General features: G+C 40.9%; 1 protein-coding gene across 1 annotated transcript; it reads left to right on the forward strand.

Annotated features, from left to right (window-relative positions):
- Window positions 1-486: 486 nt before the first annotated feature.
- Window positions 487-11935, forward strand: LOC133403017 (myosin heavy chain, fast skeletal muscle-like). Its single transcript, XM_061677466.1, has 41 exons — window positions 487-518; window positions 657-694; window positions 1305-1526; window positions 1607-1750; window positions 1869-2025; window positions 2118-2145; window positions 2220-2325; window positions 2411-2503; window positions 2592-2655; window positions 2738-2836; window positions 2926-3029; window positions 3154-3292; window positions 3377-3495; window positions 4179-4328; window positions 4419-4589; window positions 4675-4978; window positions 5070-5137; window positions 5222-5309; window positions 5452-5569; window positions 5670-5793; window positions 5945-6085; window positions 6166-6417; window positions 6497-6739; window positions 6843-7019; window positions 7105-7250; window positions 7693-7783; window positions 7887-8276; window positions 8358-8484; window positions 8589-8707; window positions 8783-8979; window positions 9280-9463; window positions 9552-9717; window positions 9826-9950; window positions 10033-10341; window positions 10431-10634; window positions 10753-10878; window positions 10967-11137; window positions 11207-11311; window positions 11401-11496; window positions 11619-11750; window positions 11856-11935. Exons 3-41 carry the CDS (start codon window positions 1320-1322, stop codon window positions 11874-11876), a joined length of 5805 nt encoding a protein of 1934 aa, XP_061533450.1. The 5' UTR covers window positions 487-518; window positions 657-694; window positions 1305-1319; the 3' UTR covers window positions 11877-11935.
- The last annotated feature ends 11293 nt before the right edge of the window (window positions 11936-23228 follow it).

Raw genomic sequence — 23228 nt, forward strand, 5'->3', positions numbered from 1 at the left:
TCAAATATTGCCCATGAAACAGAAAATCTTTATATGATTTATTTTTAATGAAAAGTTCCCATTTACATTAACGGAGGGGGAGGGGGGGGAACTTGGAACATGAAACAACTTTGATGAGCCACGAGCTGCCACAGCTGTCTTGATGAAAATAAAAGATTGCGTGCCAAAGACACATTAAAATGTGGTTGTAGTTCATTAAAGTCTTGATCACATTAACAAGGAAAAAGTCAATTTGTTTTATGTTAATGAATGATGATGAGAAAAAATATTAAGACATTGATTGCAAAACAACATACCAAATCAATTTGAATTGGTGCAAATAACCCCCCAAAATGGAATGCGTCTCGACGTGTTCCCCTAGATGTTAGCTTTCATCATGGCATGGCATTATCCATGCCACATTTGGCTCGTGCGCCCAATTTAACTCTTGCCATACAAGCAAATGACACTTGGTATAAAAGGAGATCATGGGGGCTGAGACAGTGTGTGGTGGAGGACCCAGAAGACCCCAGTGTGTGGTAAGTAGAACCTCTCTCTGCTGAGGAGCAATTTAGTATATTCCTTGTTGAATATATAAATAATTACATTTTAAAACATTCAGTTCAGGATGGAATCTGCAATAAATCAGTAACAGAAATGTCATTTGATTTCAACAGGATTGTGAAATTCAACTATTTAAAGGATAGGCAGTCAGGTATGAAAACTGTTCAATTACTTTGCATGTATAATCTTAACGATATTACGTTACTTAAATTTGCAGCAGGGTGGTCTGCTGTTTAACACATATGCTTCACTGTTCAGAGGTTGTGTGTTCGTATCTGGGCTTCAGGGTTCCTGTGTGGAGCTTGAATGTCCTCCTCATCGTGCCTGCATGGGGTTTCTCGGGTACTCCAGTTTCCTACCACATTCCAAAATTATACATGTTAGATTAATTGAAGACTCTAAATTGTCCTTTGATGTGAATGTGAGTGTGAATGGTTGTGTCTTTGTTTGTCAATATGTGCCCTGCAATAGCCTGGTGACTAGTCCAGGGCGCACCTTGCCTCTCGCCCAAAGTCAGCTGGGATAGTCTCCAGCACACCAACAACCCAAATGAAGAGTAATGAGTAATATAAGCTGCACAGTGTGTTGAGCTAATATCAAATTGTTGGTACAGTAAATGTAACTCCAAGTAGTAAATAATTACAAAACCCAACGCAATGAATTGTGATAAGTAATGTATTATTTGGGTTTAAATCATCTAGGTAAAATATTAACACAAAATATGAATTTGATAGAAATTACTCTAATTGCTACTCTAACAGACATAAACCGCCACCATGAGTACCGACGCAGAAATGGCCTTATATGGCAAAGCTGCCATCTACCTCCGTAAACCAGAGAAGGAGAGAATTGAGGCTCAAAGCAAACCATTCGATGCCAAGTCCGCCTGCTATGTGGCCGATGTTAAGGAGCTGTACTTGAAGGGAACAATCATCAAGAAAGATGGCGGCAAAGTCACCGTCAAAGTCCTGGACACTGAGGAGGTTGGAATCTTCTCTTCTTAGGATAAACTCATGTGCTAAAAGCATGTGATCAGTTCTCAGTGTCCAGTGCCTTCTTTTAGGAGAAGACAGTTAAAGAAGATGACGTCACTCCAATGAACCCTCCCAAGTTTGATAAAATTGAGGACATGGCCATGATGACCCATCTCAATGAAGCCTCTGTCCTGTATAACCTCAAAGAGCGTTATGCAGCATGGATGATCTACGTAAGACAATCTGCCAAATGAAAAGCAATATATATATATATACAGTACAATGTTGATTAATGTATATTTTAAGGCATAGGCCTACAGTTAACGGTTTCACACTTCTGATCTCTCTCAGACTTATTCTGGACTGTTCTGTGCCACTGTGAACCCCTACAAGTGGCTCCCAGTGTACGATTCTGAAGTTGTGAGTGCTTATCGAGGCAAAAAGCGTATGGAGGCTCCACCCCACATCTTCTCTGTCTCTGACAACGCATATCAATTCATGCTTACTGGTAAGTAATAAGCTGAACATGTATAAATTCATAACTATTTGAGATCTCTGCGACAGACATACATTATTGATTTCATGTTTTTGTTTTAACAGACAGGGAAAACCAGTCTGTCTTGATCACGTGAGTTATATGTTCATTTGTAAAGAAAGAAAAGCTTGTAAAAATATTTTAACAAGTTTGTTTCTATTCCCTAGTGGAGAATCTGGTGCTGGAAAGACTGTGAACACCAAACGTGTCATTCAGTACTTTGCCACAATCTCAGTTGGTTCAGAAAAGAAAAAAGAACAGGCAAAGTATCAGGTATGTTTATTTAGAAAAGAATAGCATTTGTTTTGAGAAGGTACGTTGAGTTTATTTGCTGATGTTAATTCTAAATTGATAATAGGGGTCACTTGAGGATCAGATTATTGCTGCCAATCCTCTTCTGGAAGCCTACGGTAATGCCAAAACTGTGAGGAATGACAACTCTTCTCGTTTTGTAAGTATTGTGCAATTGCTATCCAATATTTATTTTTCCATTTCATAAATGAATGAATCTAATAAAAATCGGTCTTAATCGACAACAGGGTAAATTCATCCGAATTCATTTTGGCACAACTGGGAAACTGGCTAGTGCTGATATTGAAACATGTAAGTGCGCAATCCACACTGTGAAAACTCTTAGACGGCAACAGAAGTGGGAGAGACTTTGATTTCAATAAAATAATTGCAGACCTGCTGGAGAAGTCCAGAGTGACATTCCAGCTTCCTGATGAAAGAGGCTACCACATCTTCTACCAGATGATGACCAACCACAAACCAGAGCTGATTGGTATGGATTAGTATCGTCATTTCAAAATATGAGTCACATACATTCAATGAAAAAGTCTGCTTAATATTACTTTTTTTTTTCCCCCACAGAAATGTCACTCATCACAACCAACCCCTATGACTTCCCTATGTGCAGTCAGGGTCAGATCGCTGTGACCAGCATTGACGACAAAGTTGAGCTGGAAGCCACGGATGTGAGTGATTATTTTTCAAATATTGTCAATAATGTAAATAATCACCTACTAAATGTAAAATTATCAAGCATAATTTAGCTGTTTTGAACCTTAGCCTTTGCATGAATACCTTATTTACATGCAGAATGCCATTGATATCCTGGGCTTCACTCATGAAGAGAAGATGAGCATCTACAAAATGACTGGTGCTGTCCTCCACCATGGTAACATGAAGTTCAAGCAGAAGCAACGTGAGGAGCAGGGAGAGCCTGATGGCACAGAGGGTACGTGGTATCCTCCAGAATCTGTTGAAAATGTTATTGCAATCAACAAAGTGCATATTCACTGTACTGTACAAAACATTTCAGATGCTGACAAGGTTGCCTACTTGTTGGGTCTGAACTCTGCGGACATGCTGAAGGCTCTATGCTATCCCAGAGTGAAAGTCGGAAATGAGTTTGTCACCAAGGGACAGACTGTACCTCAGGTAATATTAATCAAAATAATTGTAAAAATTGTAACAATTATTAAGGGTAGCACTTATGGTTCCCAACAAGCTAAAGTATGTGAAAAATACTCTATTAATGGATGGGCATCTTGTGACACAGCTCTATCAGTGGTTCTCAAACTTTTGACACCAAGTATCACCTAAATAATTACTTAGCTCTCCAATGTCCCAGGACAACATTAAAATACAGTAGCGCAGATGGCCCAAGTAATTATATTCCAAAAATTATTTTAAATATTATTGTAATCAACTGTAACATTATGCCTAGCTTGAACATTAACATTACGCTTGTATATAGGATCATAAAAAAAATACTTAAATATGTTAATTCAAATTTAAATAAAACATTGTAAAATTTTAATAAAAATTGTACCTGAATAAATGTTTGAAAACAAAGTGTTTTAAAATATATTAAATCCAAATATACTTGACTTAAGAGTTAAATACAGCTGAACTCTCCTGAACAAGTGAACTCTACTGAAAAAAAAAAAAAAAAGTCCAAGCTACTGTAACATTATTCACAGTTTGAAAATTTAATTCAGTGATTCCTTGTGTACCACTAGAGAGAGCACACATATCACTTGTGGTACTTGTACCACACTTTGAGGACCATTGCATTTGATAATTTCCTACTGAATGACTAATTTAATATTGATTTTTAGGTCCTGAACTCTGTGACAGCCCTTGCCAAGTCCATCTATGAGAGGATGTTTTTGTGGATGGTCATCCGAATCAACCAGATGTTGGACACTAAGCAGTCAAGGCAGTTCTTCATTGGTGTCCTAGATATTGCCGGCTTTGAAATCTTTAATGTAAACTTCATTCATGTGCAAAAACACATTTGGGCAATGATCCTTGTAGTAACGATTATATGACTGATGTAATAATCTGTCCTCCCACAGTTCAACAGCATGGAGCAGTTGTGCATTAACTTCACCAATGAGAAGTTGCAACAGTTCTTCAACCACCATATGTTTGTCCTGGAACAAGAAGAGTACAAGAAGGAGGGTATTATCTGGGAGTTCATTGACTTTGGCATGGATCTAGCTGCCTGCATTGAACTGATTGAAAAGGTATGCATTTGACTCAAAGGCTTACTTGGTTATTGACATGAACTAAACAGGACCACTTTAAATATGCTTCTTCCTATTCTTTCAGCCCATGGGTATCTTCTCTATCCTTGAAGAGGAGTGCATGTTCCCCAAGGCCACAGATACATCCTTCAAGAACAAGCTGTATGATCAGCATCTTGGCAAATGCAAAGCCTTTGAGAAACCAAAGCCTGCAAAGGGCAAGGCTGAGGCCCACTTCTCCCTGGTGCACTATGCTGGTACTGTGGACTACAACGTTAGTGGATGGCTTGACAAGAACAAGGACCCATTGAATGAGTCTGTTGTGCAGCTGTATCAGAAATCTTCAGTTAAACTCCTGGCTTTTCTTTATCCTCCTGTTGCAGCTGACGGTATGCTGATAAAACAGATGTTCAATATGTTAAATTACATGCATATTAAATATTGTTCTAATGCTATATCTCCCCCCAAAATGCTAAGCAGAAACTGGTGGCAAAAAGGCAGGCAAGAAGAAGGGTGGTTCTATGCAGACTGTATCATCACAGTTTAGAGTAAGGTCTAGTTTCCAAAAACAAGTGATTTCCATCGCATATTACATTTTATTGACATTAAATTACATTAACACTCACTTTCAGGAAAACTTGGGCAAACTGATGACTAACTTGAGGAGCACCCATCCTCACTTTGTGCGTTGCCTGATTCCTAATGAGTCAAAGATTCCAGGTAATGTATGATTTAAAACTCTCAGTTGAATGTAATTTAAAGTTCTCAAGACTTGCGGGCATAATACCTTACCTCACCTGATTTCTAGTTGTAGTATTCCACTGTCAAAATAACTGCTATGGAGTGTTTCCCCTTTCCACAGGTCTGATGGAGAACTTTCTGGTCATCCACCAGCTTAGGTGTAACGGTGTGCTAGAGGGTATCAGAATCTGCAGGAAAGGTTTCCCGAGCAGAATCCTCTATGGTGACTTCAAGCAGAGGTATCATTACCAATCATTTTTAATTTTTTTATTTTTTTACATCATCAATAAAAATCAATCATAAATAGTGACAGGATCAATTGACTCTCATAATAAAAAGGTATAAGGTGCTGAATGCCAGCGTCATCCCTGAGGGCCAGTTCATTGACAACAAGAAGGCTGCTGAGAAGCTGCTTGGGTCAATCGATATTGACCATGACCAGTACAGATTTGGTCACACCAAGGTAAACAGCTCTTCCCAAAACAGATTTGACAAAAAACATTTCATGAATTGTTATTTTAATGTATCAAGTTTCAGATTTAATATTTATAGCCATCCATTTATGTCTTTAGGTGACATAGCAAGTTTGTAACATTTTCTTTCAATCTGGTTAGGTGTTCTTCAAAGCAGGTCTTCTGGGTACCCTTGAGGAAATGAGAGATGAGAAGCTGGCAGCTCTTGTCACCATGACTCAGGCCCTTTGCCGTGGGTTCCTCATGAGAAAGGAGTTTGTGAAGATGATGGAAAGGAGGCATGTTGTGAATTCTAAAAACAGACTCAGGATTATTCAAAAAAGAATATTTGTACATAATTGAAAATGTCCATACACAGGGAGGCCATCTTTACCATCCAGTACAATGTGCGCTCATTCATGAATGTCAAACATTGGCCATGGATGAAGGTGTACTACAAGATTAAGCCTCTGCTGAAGAGTGCTGAAACAGAGAAAGAGCTGGCCCAGATGAAGGAAAACTATGAAAAGATGACCACTGACTTGGCTGCTGCTCTTGCCAAGAAGAAGGAACTTGAGGAGAAGATGGTGTCTCTTCTGCAGGAGAAAAATGATCTGCAGCTGCAAGTTGCATCTGTGAGTAACAAGCCACTGACAAATTTTGTTTGTAACCACTGATTTGTGTCATTACATCTGTTTGTTCAATATTAAACAGGAATCAGAGAATCTGTCTGATGCTGAGGAGAGATGCGAGGGTCTTATAAAGAGTAAGATCCAACTGGAAGCCAAACTCAAGGAGACAACTGAGAGGTTGGAGGATGAAGAGGAAATCAATGCTGAGCTTACTGCAAAGAAGAGAAAACTAGAGGATGAATGCTCTGAGCTCAAGAAGGATATTGACGACCTGGAGCTTACCTTGGCCAAGGTGGAGAAGGAGAAACACGCCACTGAGAACAAGGTGTGCAATTTTTTATATATTGAAAAGCGACCCACATCATACAGCACAACATTTGTACTCTGTAATAATAATAAAAAAAAATCTTCTTTGTTTATATTTGTAGGTGAAGAACCTGACTGAGGAGATGGCCTCTCAGGATGAGAGCATTGCAAAGCTGACCAAGGAGAAGAAGGCCCTTCAGGAGGCTCATCAGCAGACTCTTGATGACCTGCAGGCTGAGGAAGACAAGGTCAACACTCTGACCAAAGCCAAGACCAAGCTTGAGCAGCAAGTGGATGATGTAAGTTTTGACAAGTCATTTGTACTAGGAAAAAACAAGATGTGGCTTGAATGCCATAATGACAAAAAATCATATTACTCTGCAGCTTGAGGGTTCTCTGGAACAAGAGAAGAAGTTGCGTATGGACCTGGAGAGGGCCAAGAGGAAGCTTGAGGGTGACCTGAAACTGGCTCAGGAATCTATCATGGACCTTGAGAATGATAAACAGCAGTCTGATGAGAAACTTAAAAAGTAAAAGCATCATTCTTCATCTGGTTATATATTATCAACAATCATTTCCAAAGCGGCGGCACGGTGGAGGACTGATTAGGACACCTGCCTCACAGTTCTGAGGACCCGGGTTCAAATCCGGCCTCGTCTGTGTGGAGTATGCATGTTCTCCCCGTGCCTGCGTGGTTTTCTCCGGTTACTCCGGTTTCCTCTCACATCCCAAAAACATGCACGTTAATTGAACACTCTAAATTGCCCGTAGGTGTGAATGTGAGTGCGAATGGTTGTTTGTTTGTATGTACCCTGCGATTGGCTGGCGACCAGTTCAGGGTTTACCCCGTCTCTCGCCCGAAGATAGCTGGGTTAGTTTCCAGCACACCCGCGACCCTAGTGAGGATAAGCGGTACGGACAATGAATGAATTTACAAAGCTAGGCATCACTAAATACTTATAATCTTCACAGGAAGGACTTTGAAATTAGTCAGCTTCTTAGCAAGATTGAGGATGAGCAGTCAATGGGTGCCCAGCTCCAGAAAAAGATAAAGGAACTTCAGGTAAAATAGCCTAAATGTTTCACAAATTATTGCTGTGTCAATGTTGTATTTTTTTAAAATTAAATTATGCAATTAAAAGCATAACAATAACATGCTCTAATAGGCCCGAATTGAGGAACTGGAGGAGGAAATTGAGGCTGAACGTGCTGCTCGTGCAAAGGTTGAGAAGCAGAGAGCTGATCTCTCTCGGGAACTGGAGGAGATCAGTGAAAGGCTGGAGGAGGCAGGAGGTGCCACTGCTGCTCAGATTGAGATGAACAAAAAGCGTGAGGCTGAGTTCCAGAAACTGCGCCGTGATCTTGAGGAGTCCACCTTACAGCATGAGGCCACTGCTGCTGCTCTGCGCAAGAAGCAGGCTGACAGTGTTGCTGAACTGGGTGAGCAGATTGACAACCTCCAGCGTGTCAAGCAGAAGCTTGAGAAAGAAAAGAGTGAATACAAGATGGAGATTGATGATTTATCCAGCAACATGGAGGCTGTTGCTAAAGCAAAGGTGAAAGTTACACAGTGTTCATTTAATCTATAGAAAGTCAATATGAGACTAATAATGCTAATAACATTTTCAAACTACCAGGGAAATCTTGAAAAGATGTGCCGTACACTTGAGGACCAACTGAGTGAACTGAAGACAAAGAATGATGAGAATCTCCGTCAACTCAATGACCTGGGTGCACAGAAAGCCCGTCTTCTGACAGAAAATGGTATGCATGTGACAGTCAAACTACACTGGTAGATTTCATGTAAGAATTAATAATAATATAATAATAACACATAAACTAATGCTACATGATGATGTTCAAACAAGGTGAATTTGGCCGTCAAATTGAGGAAAAGGAAGGTCTTGTCTCACAGCTGACCAGAGGTAAACAAGCCTTTACACAGCAGATTGAGGAACTGAAGAGACAGATTGAAGAAGAAGTCAAGGTAAGAAACATCACTCCCAACAACAATTTTGTTTTAAGGTAGAAATGTGCTCATAAAATATGTTCGGTTTACCAGGCAAAGAATGCTCTTGCCCATGGACTTCAATCAGCCCGCCATGACTGTGATCTGCTGAGGGAGCAGTTTGAGGAGGAGCAGGAGGCCAAGGCTGAGCTGCAGCGTGGAATGTCCAAGGCCAACAGTGAGGTGGCTCAGTGGAGAACTAAGTATGAAACTGATGCCATCCAGCGCACTGAGGAGCTTGAGGAAGCCAAGTGAGTATGATTTTAAATTAAAAAAATTCTAATACAGTACTGCATATTTACAGGAGCTTTATCTCAGCTGGCTATTTTTCATTTGACTTGGAAGGATGTAATTATCTTTTATATCAAATGACATCTTAGAGAGTATCATTATTTGATGGCTTGCAGTAACATGATGAAAATGTTATTTATTATGTATTATATTAAATAAATTAAATTACTATATTATGTAATTACATGTCGCTGGATGAAGTAGTTACTTTTTTTATTTTTGAGATTGGACATGTTTTACTCATTAACATTTTTAAACAGGAAAAAGCTGGCACAGCGCCTCCAGGAGGCTGAGGAACAGATTGAGGCTGTGAATTCCAAGTGTGCTTCTCTCGAGAAAACCAAACAGAGACTCCAGAGTGAAGTGGAAGACCTCATGATTGACGTGGAGCGGGCCAATGGGCTTGCTGCCAACCTTGACAAAAAGCAGAGGAACTTTGACAAGGTAAAACTAATACTAAGTTCTCCCATGACATACAAAATACACATAAACATGCATTCAACACTTTGTACTGTATAAATGGTTAAATTAGGTGTTGGCAGAGTGGAAGCAGAAGTTCGAGGAGGGCCAGGCAGAGCTTGAAGGAGCTCAGAAGGAGGCTCGTTCTCTTGGCACTGAGCTGTTCAAGATGAAGAATTCTTATGAGGAAGCTCTAGATCAACTGGAGACAATGAAGCGTGAAAACAAGAATCTTCAACGTGAGTTTGTCACGGAATTTGGCAACTCTTAATTCATGTTAATTTTCCATGCAAATAATGTAGTGGAAAAAACAATTTTAATTTGAAACCCTCTTCATCTCTTTGCAGAGGAGATCTCTGATCTGACTGAACAGATTGGAGAGACCGGAAAGAGCATCCATGAGCTTGAGAAGGCCAAGAAACAGGTGGAGACAGAGAAGTCTGAAATCCAAACTGCTCTTGAAGAGGCCGAGGTGATTTAAACTAATAGGATGGTGCAAAATAAATTTTTCCAAGCTGAGTGTAAAGACTAATAGTTTATCCTCAATTACATAGGGAACGCTGGAACATGAAGAGTCTAAAATCCTGCGTGTCCAGTTGGAGCTCAACCAGATTAAAGGAGAAGTGGACAGGAAGCTGGCAGAGAAAGATGAGGAAATGGAGCAGTTTAAGAGGAACAGCCAGAGGGTGATTGACTCGATGCAGAGCACTTTGGATTCTGAGGTCAGGAGCAGGAATGATGCCCTGAGAATCAAAAAGAAGATGGAGGGAGATTTGAATGAGATGGAGATTCAGCTGAGTCACGCCAATCGGCAGGCTTCTGAATCTCAGAAGCAGCTGAGAATCGTGCAGACACAGCTGAAGGTATTGCAATCTGATGAGCTACCACATGCGTTGTGATCACTGTTCCCTCATGTTGCCGTTCAGTCACTTAATCCCTTGATTTTCACCAGGATGCACAACTGCACCTTGATGATGCCGTCAGAGCACAGGATGACCTTAAGGAACAAGCCGCTATGGTGGACCGCAGGAATTGCCTCATGGTAGCTGAAATTGAGGAACTTAGGGCTGCTCTGGAACAAACAGAGAGGGGCCGTAAAGTTGCTGAGCAAGAGCTGGTAGATGCCAGTGAACGTGTTGGACTCCTGCACTCTCAGGTAAATCGTATGCGTTTTAAAAAAAAACAAAAAAAAAACATTTCATGTGGCGTATTATTCAACACTTGAGCCTTTTATGGATGTTATGTTTTGAATGACAATCATCTTGATGTCTCAGAACACAAGTCTTCTGAACACGAAGAAGAAGCTTGAGACTGACCTTGTCCAGATCCAGAGTGAAGTTGATGACACAGTTCAGGAAGCCAGGAATGCTGAGGAAAAAGCCAAGAAGGCCATTACGGATGTATGCTTCCTGGTTCATTGCTTTGTGTTTTAATTAATTGCTTGTATATAAATTTCTAATGACAAAAAAAATATCCTGTCCTTTGTAGGCTGCAATGATGGCTGAGGAGCTGAAGAAGGAACAGGATACGAGTGCTCATCTGGAGAGGATGAAAAAGAACCTGGAGGTTGCGGTCAAGGACCTGCAGCACCGCCTGGATGAGGCTGAGAACCTGGCCATGAAGGGTGGCAAGAAGCAGCTTCAGAAACTTGAGTCTAGGGTAAGACATTAATTTCAAGAAACTCAAAGCATGTTATTAAAAAGCATGAATTTAAAAAACAATTCCCAGGTGCGAGAGCTTGAGACAGAGGTTGAGGCTGAGCAGAGACGTGGAGGTGATGCTGTTAAGGGTGTCCGAAAATATGAGAGGAGAGTGAAGGAGCTCACTTACCAGGTAAATATCATCATTAGCATGCAAATGTCAAATAAATTACCTTAAACCCATATGTATTCAAACTTCCAAACTTGATTTTTCTATCACAGACTGAAGAGGATAAGAAAACCGTTATCAGACTGCAGGATCTGGTTGATAAATTGCAGCTCAAGGTGAAGGCCTACAAGAGGCAGGCTGAGGAAGCGGTAAGAATGTATAAGAAAAATAATAACTGTCCAACATTTATAAAATTCACTGCTAAATAATTTAGGCTGTAAAGTTGAATGTATTTTTAACTAAATTATTATTTTTTTGTCTGACTTTCCAGGAGGAGCAGGCCAATATTCACCTGTCCAAGTGCAGGAAGGTCCAGCATGAGCTGGAGGAGGCTGAGGAGCGTGCTGACATTGCAGAGTCGCAAGTCAACAAACTGAGAGCCAAAAGCCGTGACTCTGGCAAGGTAAAAACAAATAAAATTAGATGACTAATGTCTATACTAGGCAAATGTTTTTGTTACATGCAGTATAAAATTCATTTTTATCTTAAGTATTAAATGTTTTTACAGGGGAAGGATGCAGCTGAATAAAGTCGATTCTTTGATGGGCTGTTTCAACTCATATAATATGATGTGAAATATACAAGAATAAAAATCTTTTGAAATAATAAAAATCTCTATGGTATTTTTATGTGTCTGACAATGTGTTGTTTGGAATAGTATACTTGATCTTACAGTCCTAATATAATCAATTTCATTTCATTTCTAGAGAGTGTGGAGATGTCCACCTTTTCTAGGGAAAGTAAAACTTCCCTATTAATATTTCAGTGATTGTTTACCGAATAACTTTTAGTAGTTCAGTCTTTAACTTGTTTGAAAATTTCAAACTTGTACTTGATTACAGATTTACTTTTGATTACAGATTGACTTTTTAAATTAATATTCAAACTCATTCACTGACATTTTGTCCAACTCAACTAGTTCTTCCAAAGACTTCTCAATAGGGCAGGCCTCCCAGGCAATTGCCTCGCGCCCTGATTAGAAGGGGGCTCCAAGAGACCGCTCACATTGGCCCTTATTAATGACACTACAACAACAAACTATCTGAAATCTCCTGCAAAGAGCCTTTTCCTTGCTGTTGCTGGCTGGTAAATTATAGGGTCCCCGAGAAATGGCTGATATTGGTCCATATCAATGACACAACTAAACATCCCGAAGACACCTCAATGACAATTAAGGATTTGGAAATATCTCCTACCAGCAGGCTTGTTGTCAAATATGTCATATGTCAGTTTTCTAAAAGATATGTTTATCTATCTTCCTGGTATTTGTTTTTTGGAGGGAGGCCTCCATGGTCCTTCTTGACTAGGCCCCCTAGGGGTAGAAACGCCCCTCAGTTGATCATCCTAATCCATCCATCTTCTGCCACTTGTCCACAGTTGTTTCATAGGGGCAGCGAATCAGTAACAAAGGGCAGCATTGGCAGAGTCCAACCCACACTGGAAACGAATCCAACTTAACTGTAGGCAATGAGGACCAAACTCTGACACCAGTGGTTCAGAGACCAAACAGCCTGTATCAGGGGGTCAGTAACCCAAATCCTTCAAGGACCACCCACAGGACTCTTCATGAAACACAGTCGAACACCTTCTGCAAGTCCACAAACCACTTGAAGACTGGTTGGGTTCATTCCCATGCACCCACCAGGACCCTGCTGAGGCTGTAGAACTGTTCCACTGAACCACACTGCTCCTCCTAAATTTAAGGTTTAACTTTACAATGGAACCTTCTCTCCAGATCACCAAAGAATCTGAGGGTTGTGATCCCCTTGTAGTTAGGACACACAAAGCCTTGTCAAGTCCCTCGAAAGATGCCTGTGAATATTCTCTTTCATCCAGGTAATTTCATACTCAGGGCATTAAATCTATCGGAACTGGACTGTTCTGGTGGTCTTAAAAGAGGTTTCACCTATCACCCGAGCAGGCTTCATTAGTTCATGCACCAGCCCAGGTTTTGGTATTTATGCTCCAAGGTGGAGGCACGCCCCAAAAACTTGTTCACATGTGTGGATCTCAAAGACAATAAGTAACTTGTTTGACTGTGATGTCCTTATTGGAGATGATAGGGGCCTCCATGTTGGGGTTTAGAGAAAATCCAAACATACTGACCAATACTTAGTTTTTGCCTTACACCACCCACTGGAACACAAACTGGGTGTTATCAGAACCCTATAATACAGAGGATTCCATGCTATTTTATACTGAAAATGTTTGAGCTCACTTGGGACGAGATTATTGAGACTAATATGGGTACTAAGCCGAATACCCATCTGGCTACCCTCTCCCACCTGAAAGACTCACACAACTTGTTAGTGTAGCAAAAGAGACAAGCTTGCTTGACCCTCTAACCTTGGAAACTCGTTAAAGATCTGTTTTCAATCTTAGGACCTTCGTCTTCCTTTGGCACTGTAGCTGCAGCTTTTAATACAGCCTCAATTCAACTTTTACTCTAAAGACCCAACCTTGGCCCAGAGAGTATTTGCAATATATTACACTGTCAAATCTCTACTTTATCGAAAAAGTCTTGAACAAATTGTTGCCTGCAGTTAGTACAAAATGTCTATGACACTACAAGGATGAGAACATTTTGATCATATTAACCCTATACTATCCTCCACCTCAACGTCACGAAAGACCTCGCTTTCTTGGTTAAGGCAAGATGGAAGAGACAATGGATGGCACCAGAACCATCTAGGGTTAACCAGTACATCAAAGTCCCCACAGATTCCCCTTCGCAGCACCTGCCGCGAAAGCAGTAGAAATCACTCAATCCTGGGAACAGGCTTGGGACATTTTGACAAGTCAGTGAAGAGGTGGAGCCTTGCGGACAGCGCCCAATGTGAATGTGAACATCCCCTACAGACTGTGAAACGTCATCACCAGCTGCCCCCAACATCGGCCACCAAATGGTGATCTCGGCCTAATTAACCTGGACGATGAAGCTCTGGACTGGCTTGCTACAACAGACATGAAGGTCGAAAAATGACATAGGAGAAGAAGAACACCCCATATTGCTCAACTGGCACTGGGCACATTCCACTTGAGATGTGTTAGTAAGATTTTGCTATATACTCATAAAATATTACATATTTTATTACCTTCCTATCTTGCTGACTTAGAGGTACCCTATGTTCTATCCTGAAACCTACACTCACAAGACGGTGTTCTTTTGGTGACTCGTAGAGTTTACACGTTCTAGGTGTCAAACTCATTTTTGTTGCGGATTTTTGTTTCCCTTGGAGGGCTGTTATGAGTGGGAACCCATAGAAATGCATGATGGCATCATTTTATTATATACACAAAAAATTGATAGAGAAGTAGTTTTGAAACCACAAGGCAGTGAAAAGTTGTTTGTTCTAGGGCTGCACGATAAATATCGGACTGATAACTATTGGCTAGATAGTGGGGAAAATTTTTTATGTCCCACTCATCGGTCCGATACCCAAAAAAACGATAACAAGCGCCGTATCATTCAGAGGCGCGCTGGTTGCCACTCTCCAGTATGTTGCACTGGCTCCTTACTGTCATGTATATTATGACCAAAATTATTGCCCTACGACAGTAAATTAGCTTATGATTGCCAGCACTTTCTGAAATTACAATTATCCAGTGACTTTGAGTCCGTAACTACAACACTTGAAGCAAACCACAGCAGTCTACGAAGCAGCGGTCTCGCGTAGCAGCTCAAGCCGACAGAGGAGCAGTGGGGGTGACTTGGCCGCATGCAGAAACACGGTTGTCATGGTGGGCTAACACCGAGTGACTGGATCAGACAACAAGAGAAATTTGGTCTTTCATGATTGCACTATGTCAGACTACTGCCAATATATCTTGCCGTATCTCGGTCAGACAGGAGAGAACGGGAGAGGACACTCATTCAAGCATTGCTTGAGGTATGTTCATGTACTTTTAATACGATATGGCTCGCAAGCAGGCAACAAAATGTTATGTAGCCTAGCAAGCTTGTGCTAGCACTAACGGTTGTACGTAAACATGCCGGCGTTCAAACTCAAACTCAAGTCATTTTATGTAGCATCATTTTATGTAGCCCGCGAAAGCAAATCATGCTCCTCAACCTCAGTAATTTTTGCTAAAGTCTTTACCCAAATTCCAAATTGCCATATAAATAAACAATAATGTTGAGATTATTCTTCTGTTTCTTCTACAGTAACTTAAACAATACTTGAACAAACTATTATCCTTGTCTTCTTATTTCAAAACTAGTTATCCCTCAATTTGTTGTGTAATCGTAATAATGTTTTGGTGATGAGGGAAATCATAACTACAATTCTGCCCGAGACAAAAAAGAGTTTGACACCCCTGCTCTAAAGCATCGGTAAACATCGGTTTATGCGCGTGAATAAATGCTGACAACAGTAAGGATGGGAGGCGATGCGCTGGTCACAATACGCAGTCTTATTGGTGAACGTCAAGGTACGCTGTCGGAGAGTTGTTGTTGAAAGGTCACACTACACAGAAGATATCCAAAAAAATCAAACATGCTAAACTTTTTACTTTGGCATCGTAGGGCTATCGGAGGGCCAAATCGTTGGTGGTGGATTATTTCACACAGGAAGTTTTGTCGTTCCCGACAAAATATGTCGGGCACGATCTGGGAAATAGCCTGCGATAGCTAATCGGGCCAATAACGGGGCTAAAATCCTATCTGCTTCACAGTTCTGAGGACCTGGGTTCAAATCTGGATCGCTTGTGTGGAGTTTGCATGTTTCCCTTGTGCATACGTGGGTTTTCTGCGGGTACTGAGTTTTCCTCGCACATTCCAAAAATAAATTGCCCATAGGTGTGAATGTGAGTGCGACTGGTTGTTTGTCTATATGTCACCTATTACTCTCCAGGTTCCATGCGTGTTCGTTTTCATGGAAGAACTACATTTATAACAACGTGTTAAAAGTCAACCAATTTATTCCTGACAGAGGAGTCTATACATTTTGCAGAGCTCTGGGTTCGCAACTATCCCTATCTTATCCTTAGCAGATAGAGTAGTCGAACAAAAACTGATTCTACCCCAGACTTATGCAATGTTTCAAAGTGGAAATAAGGGATTGCTGTCATCTGATTGGTCCACCGCCGACTGTTGTCCTCATTGTCCTGCAAAACAATGGCCATTTGCCGTCTCCACAGTCTTGCATCTAATGTTTATAGTGGCTCCCCGCAGTCATTGTCTTCCTTGACATCTGGTTTCTGCTGGATCAGTATCCATCCTGCTGGGAGCTTTCATGCATCACACCCCCACACCCTTATTTGATTTACATTATGCTATACTGCAATAAATCTCTTTGTCTACCCTCCAAACCAGTTAAACCATGAAACTCTATATTACCTTCATGAACAATCGGAACTTAAACAGTTTATGAAATTATTCGTTCTTTGAGCTTGGCCGCCGCCCGTCACCGTGAGGCGAGCGAGTAGGCTGGGAGCGGAAACGGAACTGCTCAAGCGTTCTGTCACTCACGTCTGAATCTTCGGCGAATTACCAAAGAGCAACCAGAATGCAGACAGGGGCGTAACTTCATTAAATGTACTGCCATGTGATTTGCGATTCGCCAGCGTTGTCACTCACTTCAGCGAATGACGAATGACCAGCCAGCTTCAGGCAGCACCGTGCAGGCGGGGGAGGGACTTAAGTGAACTGAATGTACTGAAGAACTGAAGAGTGATTCGTTCGGGGGAGGGACTTAAAGTGAACAGAATGTCCTGGTCTACTGGAGAATTGAAGAACTGAAGAGTGATTTGTTCGTTGATCTTCGTTCGCGATCCGTTAGACAGGAGTGATTAATTCGTTGAACTTCTTCGTTCACGATCCGTTAGACCCGAGTGATTCGTTCGTTGAACTTCGTTCGCTAAGGAGCGATGTACTAGTACGATGATTGATTCGTTTGCGCAAGGAACGACGTACTTATGAGTGATTTTAACCGCAAGTCCTGACGTCCTTGCGGAGATAGCTTTCATTAGCAGCCGTTTCTCCAAGCCAATGTTGAGTCAGTCAAGAACATGAAAACAAGCACACATATTTAAAATATATAATAATATTTAAAATTTAATAATAAATATATATACGTACACATACTTATCATTCCCTGTGTCTTTATTAAAGCTTTTTATTTAATAATAATAATAATAATAGGCTGCACGGTGGACGACTGGTTAGAGCGTCAGCCTCACAGTTCTGAGGAGCGGGGTTCAATTCCCGGCCCCGCCTGTGTGGAGTTTGCATGTTCTCCCCGTGCCTGCGTGGGTTTTCTCCGGGCACTCCGGTTTCCTCCCACATCCCAAAAACATGCACGTTAATTGAAAACTCTAAATTGCCCATAGGTGTGAATGTGAGTGCAAATGGTTGTTTGTTTGTTTGTAACCTGCGATTAGCTGGCAACCAGTTCAGGGTGTACCCCGCCACCTGCCCGATGATAGCTGGGATAGGCTCCAGCTCACCCGCGACCTAGTGAGGAGAAGCGGCTCAGAAAATAGATGGATGGATAATAATATTAATAATAATAATAATAGGGCGGCACGGTGAATGACTGGTTAGCACATCTGCCTCACAGTTCTGAGGACCGGAGTTCAAATCCCGGCCCCGCTTGTGTGGAGTTAGCATGTTCTCCCCGTGCCTGCGTGGATTTTCTCTAGGTATTCCGGTTTCCTCCCACATCCCCAAAACATGCATGGTAGGTTGATTGAAGACTCTAAATTGCCGTAGGTGTGAATGTGAGTGCAAATGGTTGTTTGTTTATGTGTGCCCTGCGATTGGCTGGCGACCGGTTCAGGGTGTACCCCGCCTCTCGCCCGAAGGTAGCTGGGATGGGCTCCAGCACGCCCGCAACCCTAGTGAGGATAAGCGGTAAAGAAAATGGATGGATGGATGAATAAAAATATATTCTATTAAAGGACCAGTTTGTTGTAAAATACAATTATATACAATATACATAAGTAAATGGTCCCCCTCCAGCTTTCCATCAGTTTGGGGGTCCTTGTCCTGGAAATCATATTGGTCTGGCTGGAATCGCGTTATATAAGAGATAAGCCAATTTTGAAGAGCAAAATAGCAGGCAAGTTTATAGAGTAAAATACTGTAATATGCGATAACGTTAGACAGGTACATAAACATGGACTGGAAACAAATTAGCATGTCACCGCTGCTAAGTGACTTGAGAAAATGAACCTATAATGTAAAGGTACCTTAATATAATACAGCTTTCTAATAGAAGATAATTTTTATTAGTCCCACAGTGGGGAAATTTGCATCATTGCAGCAGCAATAGTGAATACAGGAAATACAAAAAGAGCATGCAAGACAAGACATTTGGCTGCAGATGCGTCCAACCTGGGATACGAACCGGCGACCCTCCACTGAGTCACGGTGCCCACATATACTAGAAGTACGAACAAACATTACTTGTATTGACTGCAGAAAGTCTCACAAGGCGTGTTTTCTGCGGATAGGCCCACAGTGTATGACAGTTTAAAGCAGTGGTTCTCAAATTTTATACCAATTACTAGGCTTTACACGATCAGGAGTTTCAAAGTTAAAGTTTAAAAAAAAGTTTTTAAAAAAGTTTTTAAAAAACGATAACCGATCACAGATCCGAACACAAGACAACAAACACAATGTGTCTATTTACATGACTTGTTCATTTATTGTATATACTTGTGTACTGTATACTGTATCCAGCCATCCATTTTCTGTACAGGTTATCCTTACAAGGGTTGCGGGCATGCCCAGCTCAAATTATTCTCTAGCATTTTAGTTACAAATTAAAGTTAAAAACACCAATGACCTCTACGGGGGCATTCAAGGATTGGCCACTAACATAACTTTAGGTCAAATCAACATTACATGACAGAAATAATGGGTCCTAACTTACTGCAATTAAATTACTTCATTGCAATTAAATTACTTTAATAAATACTGTTAATGACATGCTTACTCTAACTTTCTCACTCTCCCAGCTATAGGGACGGGTGTTGTCCAGAGTTCGAGTCCGTGTGACTTTTTTTTTTTTTTTTCCCCCACGTTGCGTTGCTCAAACGCAGCATGCTCCTCTTGCACATTCTTCAGGTGCTCGATCAAATTTGTTGTGTTGAAGCATTTAGATGACGTTCCCCACAACCTACTTCAGTTGTGCACAAACTGCAAATAACTTACGTGTTGTTTGTCTTCGACACCGCAAAATAGTCCCACACCGATGACGTGTTTTTTCACTGACACAATTGAAAAACCTTTATTGGCCGTCAGATAGCTACAGTACTGCTGCGCTACAAGGCACGTGACAAGGCTAAACATAAATTAGCTTTTGGATTCATACGCGACGAAGACGCCGAGTTAAATGTCTTGTGCGGAGCCGATCGATGACGTCATGTATGACATGAAACCCCGCGACCCAGCGAAGATAAGCGATACAGAAAATGGATGGATGGATAATAGTGTTGGAAGTAATATTTTATCATTAGTTAATATTAATTTTAAAATTTAAACTGTGTATTTGTGACTTTAGCCAACTCAAAAAGTATCACTTATGCTAAGATCTTTATATAATACATTATGTGTGTGTGATACCATGGAATTTACATTAAAATGTTATGATGAATTATATTAAAATGTTAAATGAGTCAATAAGTCACAGAAGTGCATTAGAAGCAAAAACTATTCGTTCTGCACAGGGTGGCTTATTTTTATGCTAAAGGTCAACAATTTTTATTTTGTTTTTTTTCAAAAACAAAAGGAGTGCACAGAAGGAATACGTTTTTATTTAATGTTCTATAGGAGCATTTGAATAGTATTTTTACTGATCACTTTGTGCACATTGTTTACTTAGGATGGGAATTTTTTTTTTTAGTTTGTAACTGTTGTATTGCTTCTGGAAAAAGTTATTATGATGATAAAGTATGTTCTATTTACCAATAACCTTAATTTTCTGTCCTGGGTTTTAAATATTTAATAATAAAATAATGAAACATAACGAAAACACTTAAACGTCCTGAACATTAATTGATATTTAGAAATTTATGCATTTTTTTAATTTTTAAAAAGTATCAATGATATTGGCCCTGTATTACTTGGTATTGGACCGATACCAAAATGTGCTGTATCGCACACCACTATTGCAGACTCATTGCATATGGTTCTGGGTTTGGTCACGTTCTGAAGTGGGAGCATGCTTTGACAATGCGAGAGATTGCGTGATTTCCGAAGACGAACAACATGGCGGCGCCCCTTGCATAGATCCAAAAAAGCGGTTATTACAAGATAAAATTTCTGTTTTCACAATCTTTTTCCTTTTTCAATGGCGGATGGTCGCTTCGTTCTTTTCTCTTTTCCTTCGCCAGCTTCGCTAGCAGCGGTAACTTGTAGAGAGACACTTGCCATCCGCGCATCTACGTCAACGCCAACTTTTCTGTCATGGAGGATTCGAGCCATCACATTGAGCTGCCGCTGAAGAGGAGTGTCCTCCTCTCAATCGACAAGAAATTGTCAGTTACACTTGATTTGCTTCGCTAGGAGATTGCCGAACTCAGAAAGAGCTTGGAATTCACGCAACAAGTGAAAGAGCTAAGACTAGATAATACTGCGCTTCGGTCAAACATGATGTCAACGTCATCAGAAATACAAACTCTTCGACTGGAATATAAACTCATGAAAGAAAGTAAGCTGGACATTCAATCAAAAAGTATGCGCGACAATCTAATTTTCTCTGGCATTCCAGAAAATGCTGCGGAAGACTCTAAGGTGCAGATTAAAAGTTTACCATGTCCGCGCTCAGATACAGTCGACAAGATTACTTTTCACTGTGTTCACCGATTGGGAGGCCCTCGCCCAGGAAACTGACCACATCCCGTCATTGCAAAGTTTGAAGACTTTCAGCAAAAAAGTGCTTGTAAAATCCAAAAGTCGGGAGCTCAAAGGGATTTTGTTTGGAATGAACAATCAGTTCCCCAAGGAAATCAACGAGAAGCTTAAAATCTTGTACCGGTTGATGAAGAATCACCACGACAAAGGCAAACGAGCGTGGCTAGTTGTCGACAAGCTATATGTCGACGGCCAACTGTTTTGTGATGCCAACATCACCCCCTGGCTCTTCAAGATTAGTACTTCTTTTGATCTGTTGTTGTTATTATTTGTCAAAAGTGTACTGTATTTTGTTTCATTCTTTCCACTTTTGCTTAAATATAAAATTTAATCACGCATGCCACCAACATGACTCCTCAATCCTATCTGTTTGCTTTTCTGCTCTGCTTGTTTCCACACACACTAAACACACAGGTCACTCAAAACTCTACTTGCGCACTACAAACAACCACCACACACCATATTATCCCCTTGTCACGGTTTGTTTTCTATGTTCAGTGTTTGTTCTTTACCCTTCTATGTATCCTGGCTTTGCAGTACTTAAATATAGCATCTCTATCACCCTCTATAAATAACATTTGTCAACACAATACCAAAAAATCTCCCGAAAACTGTCAAAAACACAACAACAAAGAATGCATAGTACCAAATCTATTTAAAATTATTATACACGCACCCATGATATGTCACACTTAACTTTTGTGTCATGGAATGTCAATGACATTCGATCGCAGGCAAAGGGAATGAGGATTATGGATTATACCACTAAATTTAGAACAGACCTCCTCCTATTACAAGAAACACACCTTACTGAGTCAGAAGAAAAATGCCTCATTGACTCTAATTTCACTCAGGTTATCTCAGCCTTTTATAACTGTAGACAAAGAGGAGTCTCAATATTAGTCCATAAAAGTAGCAGATCCAGAAGGCCGATATATAATTATACAGGCTACAATATTTAACAAGCTTTACACAATAGTCAATGTATATGCTCCAGATAAAGATGATACAGCCTTTTTTCACATGCTCTTTTCACACAGGTTAAACTTGTAAGTCAATTCTACAATTATCATGGGAGGTGGTTTTAACCTTACGCTAAATCCCCTAATAGATCAGAGCAGTATATGGACGACTTTGGTCTTGTTGACATATGGAGGCTGAAAAAACCGTACAAAAAGAGAATACACATTTTTCTCATCGGTTCACCCCTCTTTCTCAAGAATAGATTTATTTTCTTTCAAACAATTTGGCAGCTCAAAGAATTACCCCCCAAATACATCCAATCATCATCAGCGACCATGCACCAATTTCTCTCAATCTGAAAGTTTAATAAAGTTTGGGACCCCCACCAACATGGCGCTTCAACACGTCTCTATTGAAGGACTCGGATTTTGATTCTTTCATGAGGAAGGAATGGGATGAGTTTCTGAAATTCAACGACTCCCCAACCATATCCCCATCTCTGTTGTGGGAAACCGGGAAAGCTGTATTGAGAGGTCGAATCGTATCATATTCTTCGTATAAGAAAAAACAAGAAAAAAAATCTGAAAATGGAATCAAGGAAAAAATTAAACACCTGACAGAAGAATATGCAATTAATCCGACAGATACGCTTAGAGACCAACTTCAAAGGGCAAAACATCAATTTGATGTTATCTTATCAAAAAGAACAGATTTTCTACAACAACAGTTAAGATCCTGGAGGTGGCGCTCGAAGGCGCCTATGGGGGCTGGCCGGGCACAGCCCGAAAGGGTAACATGGGTCCCCCTTCCCATGGGCTCACCACCTGTGGGGGGGTGCGCAAATGGGTCGGGTGCAGTGTGAGCTGGGCGGTGGACGAAGGCAGGGACCGATCCGATCCCCGGCTACAGAAGCTGGCGCTAGGGACGTGGAATGTCACCTCTCTGGCAAGGAAGGAGCCCGAGCTGGTGTATGAGGTCAAGAAGTTCGAACTAGATATAGTCGGGCTCGCCTCCACACACGGCTTGGGCTCTGGTACCAGTCCTCTTGAGAGGGGTTGG

The sequence above is a fragment of the Phycodurus eques genome, chromosome 5 (genome assembly GCF_024500275.1).
Source record: "Phycodurus eques isolate BA_2022a chromosome 5, UOR_Pequ_1.1, whole genome shotgun sequence".
NCBI lineage: Eukaryota > Metazoa > Chordata > Actinopteri > Syngnathiformes > Syngnathidae > Phycodurus > Phycodurus eques.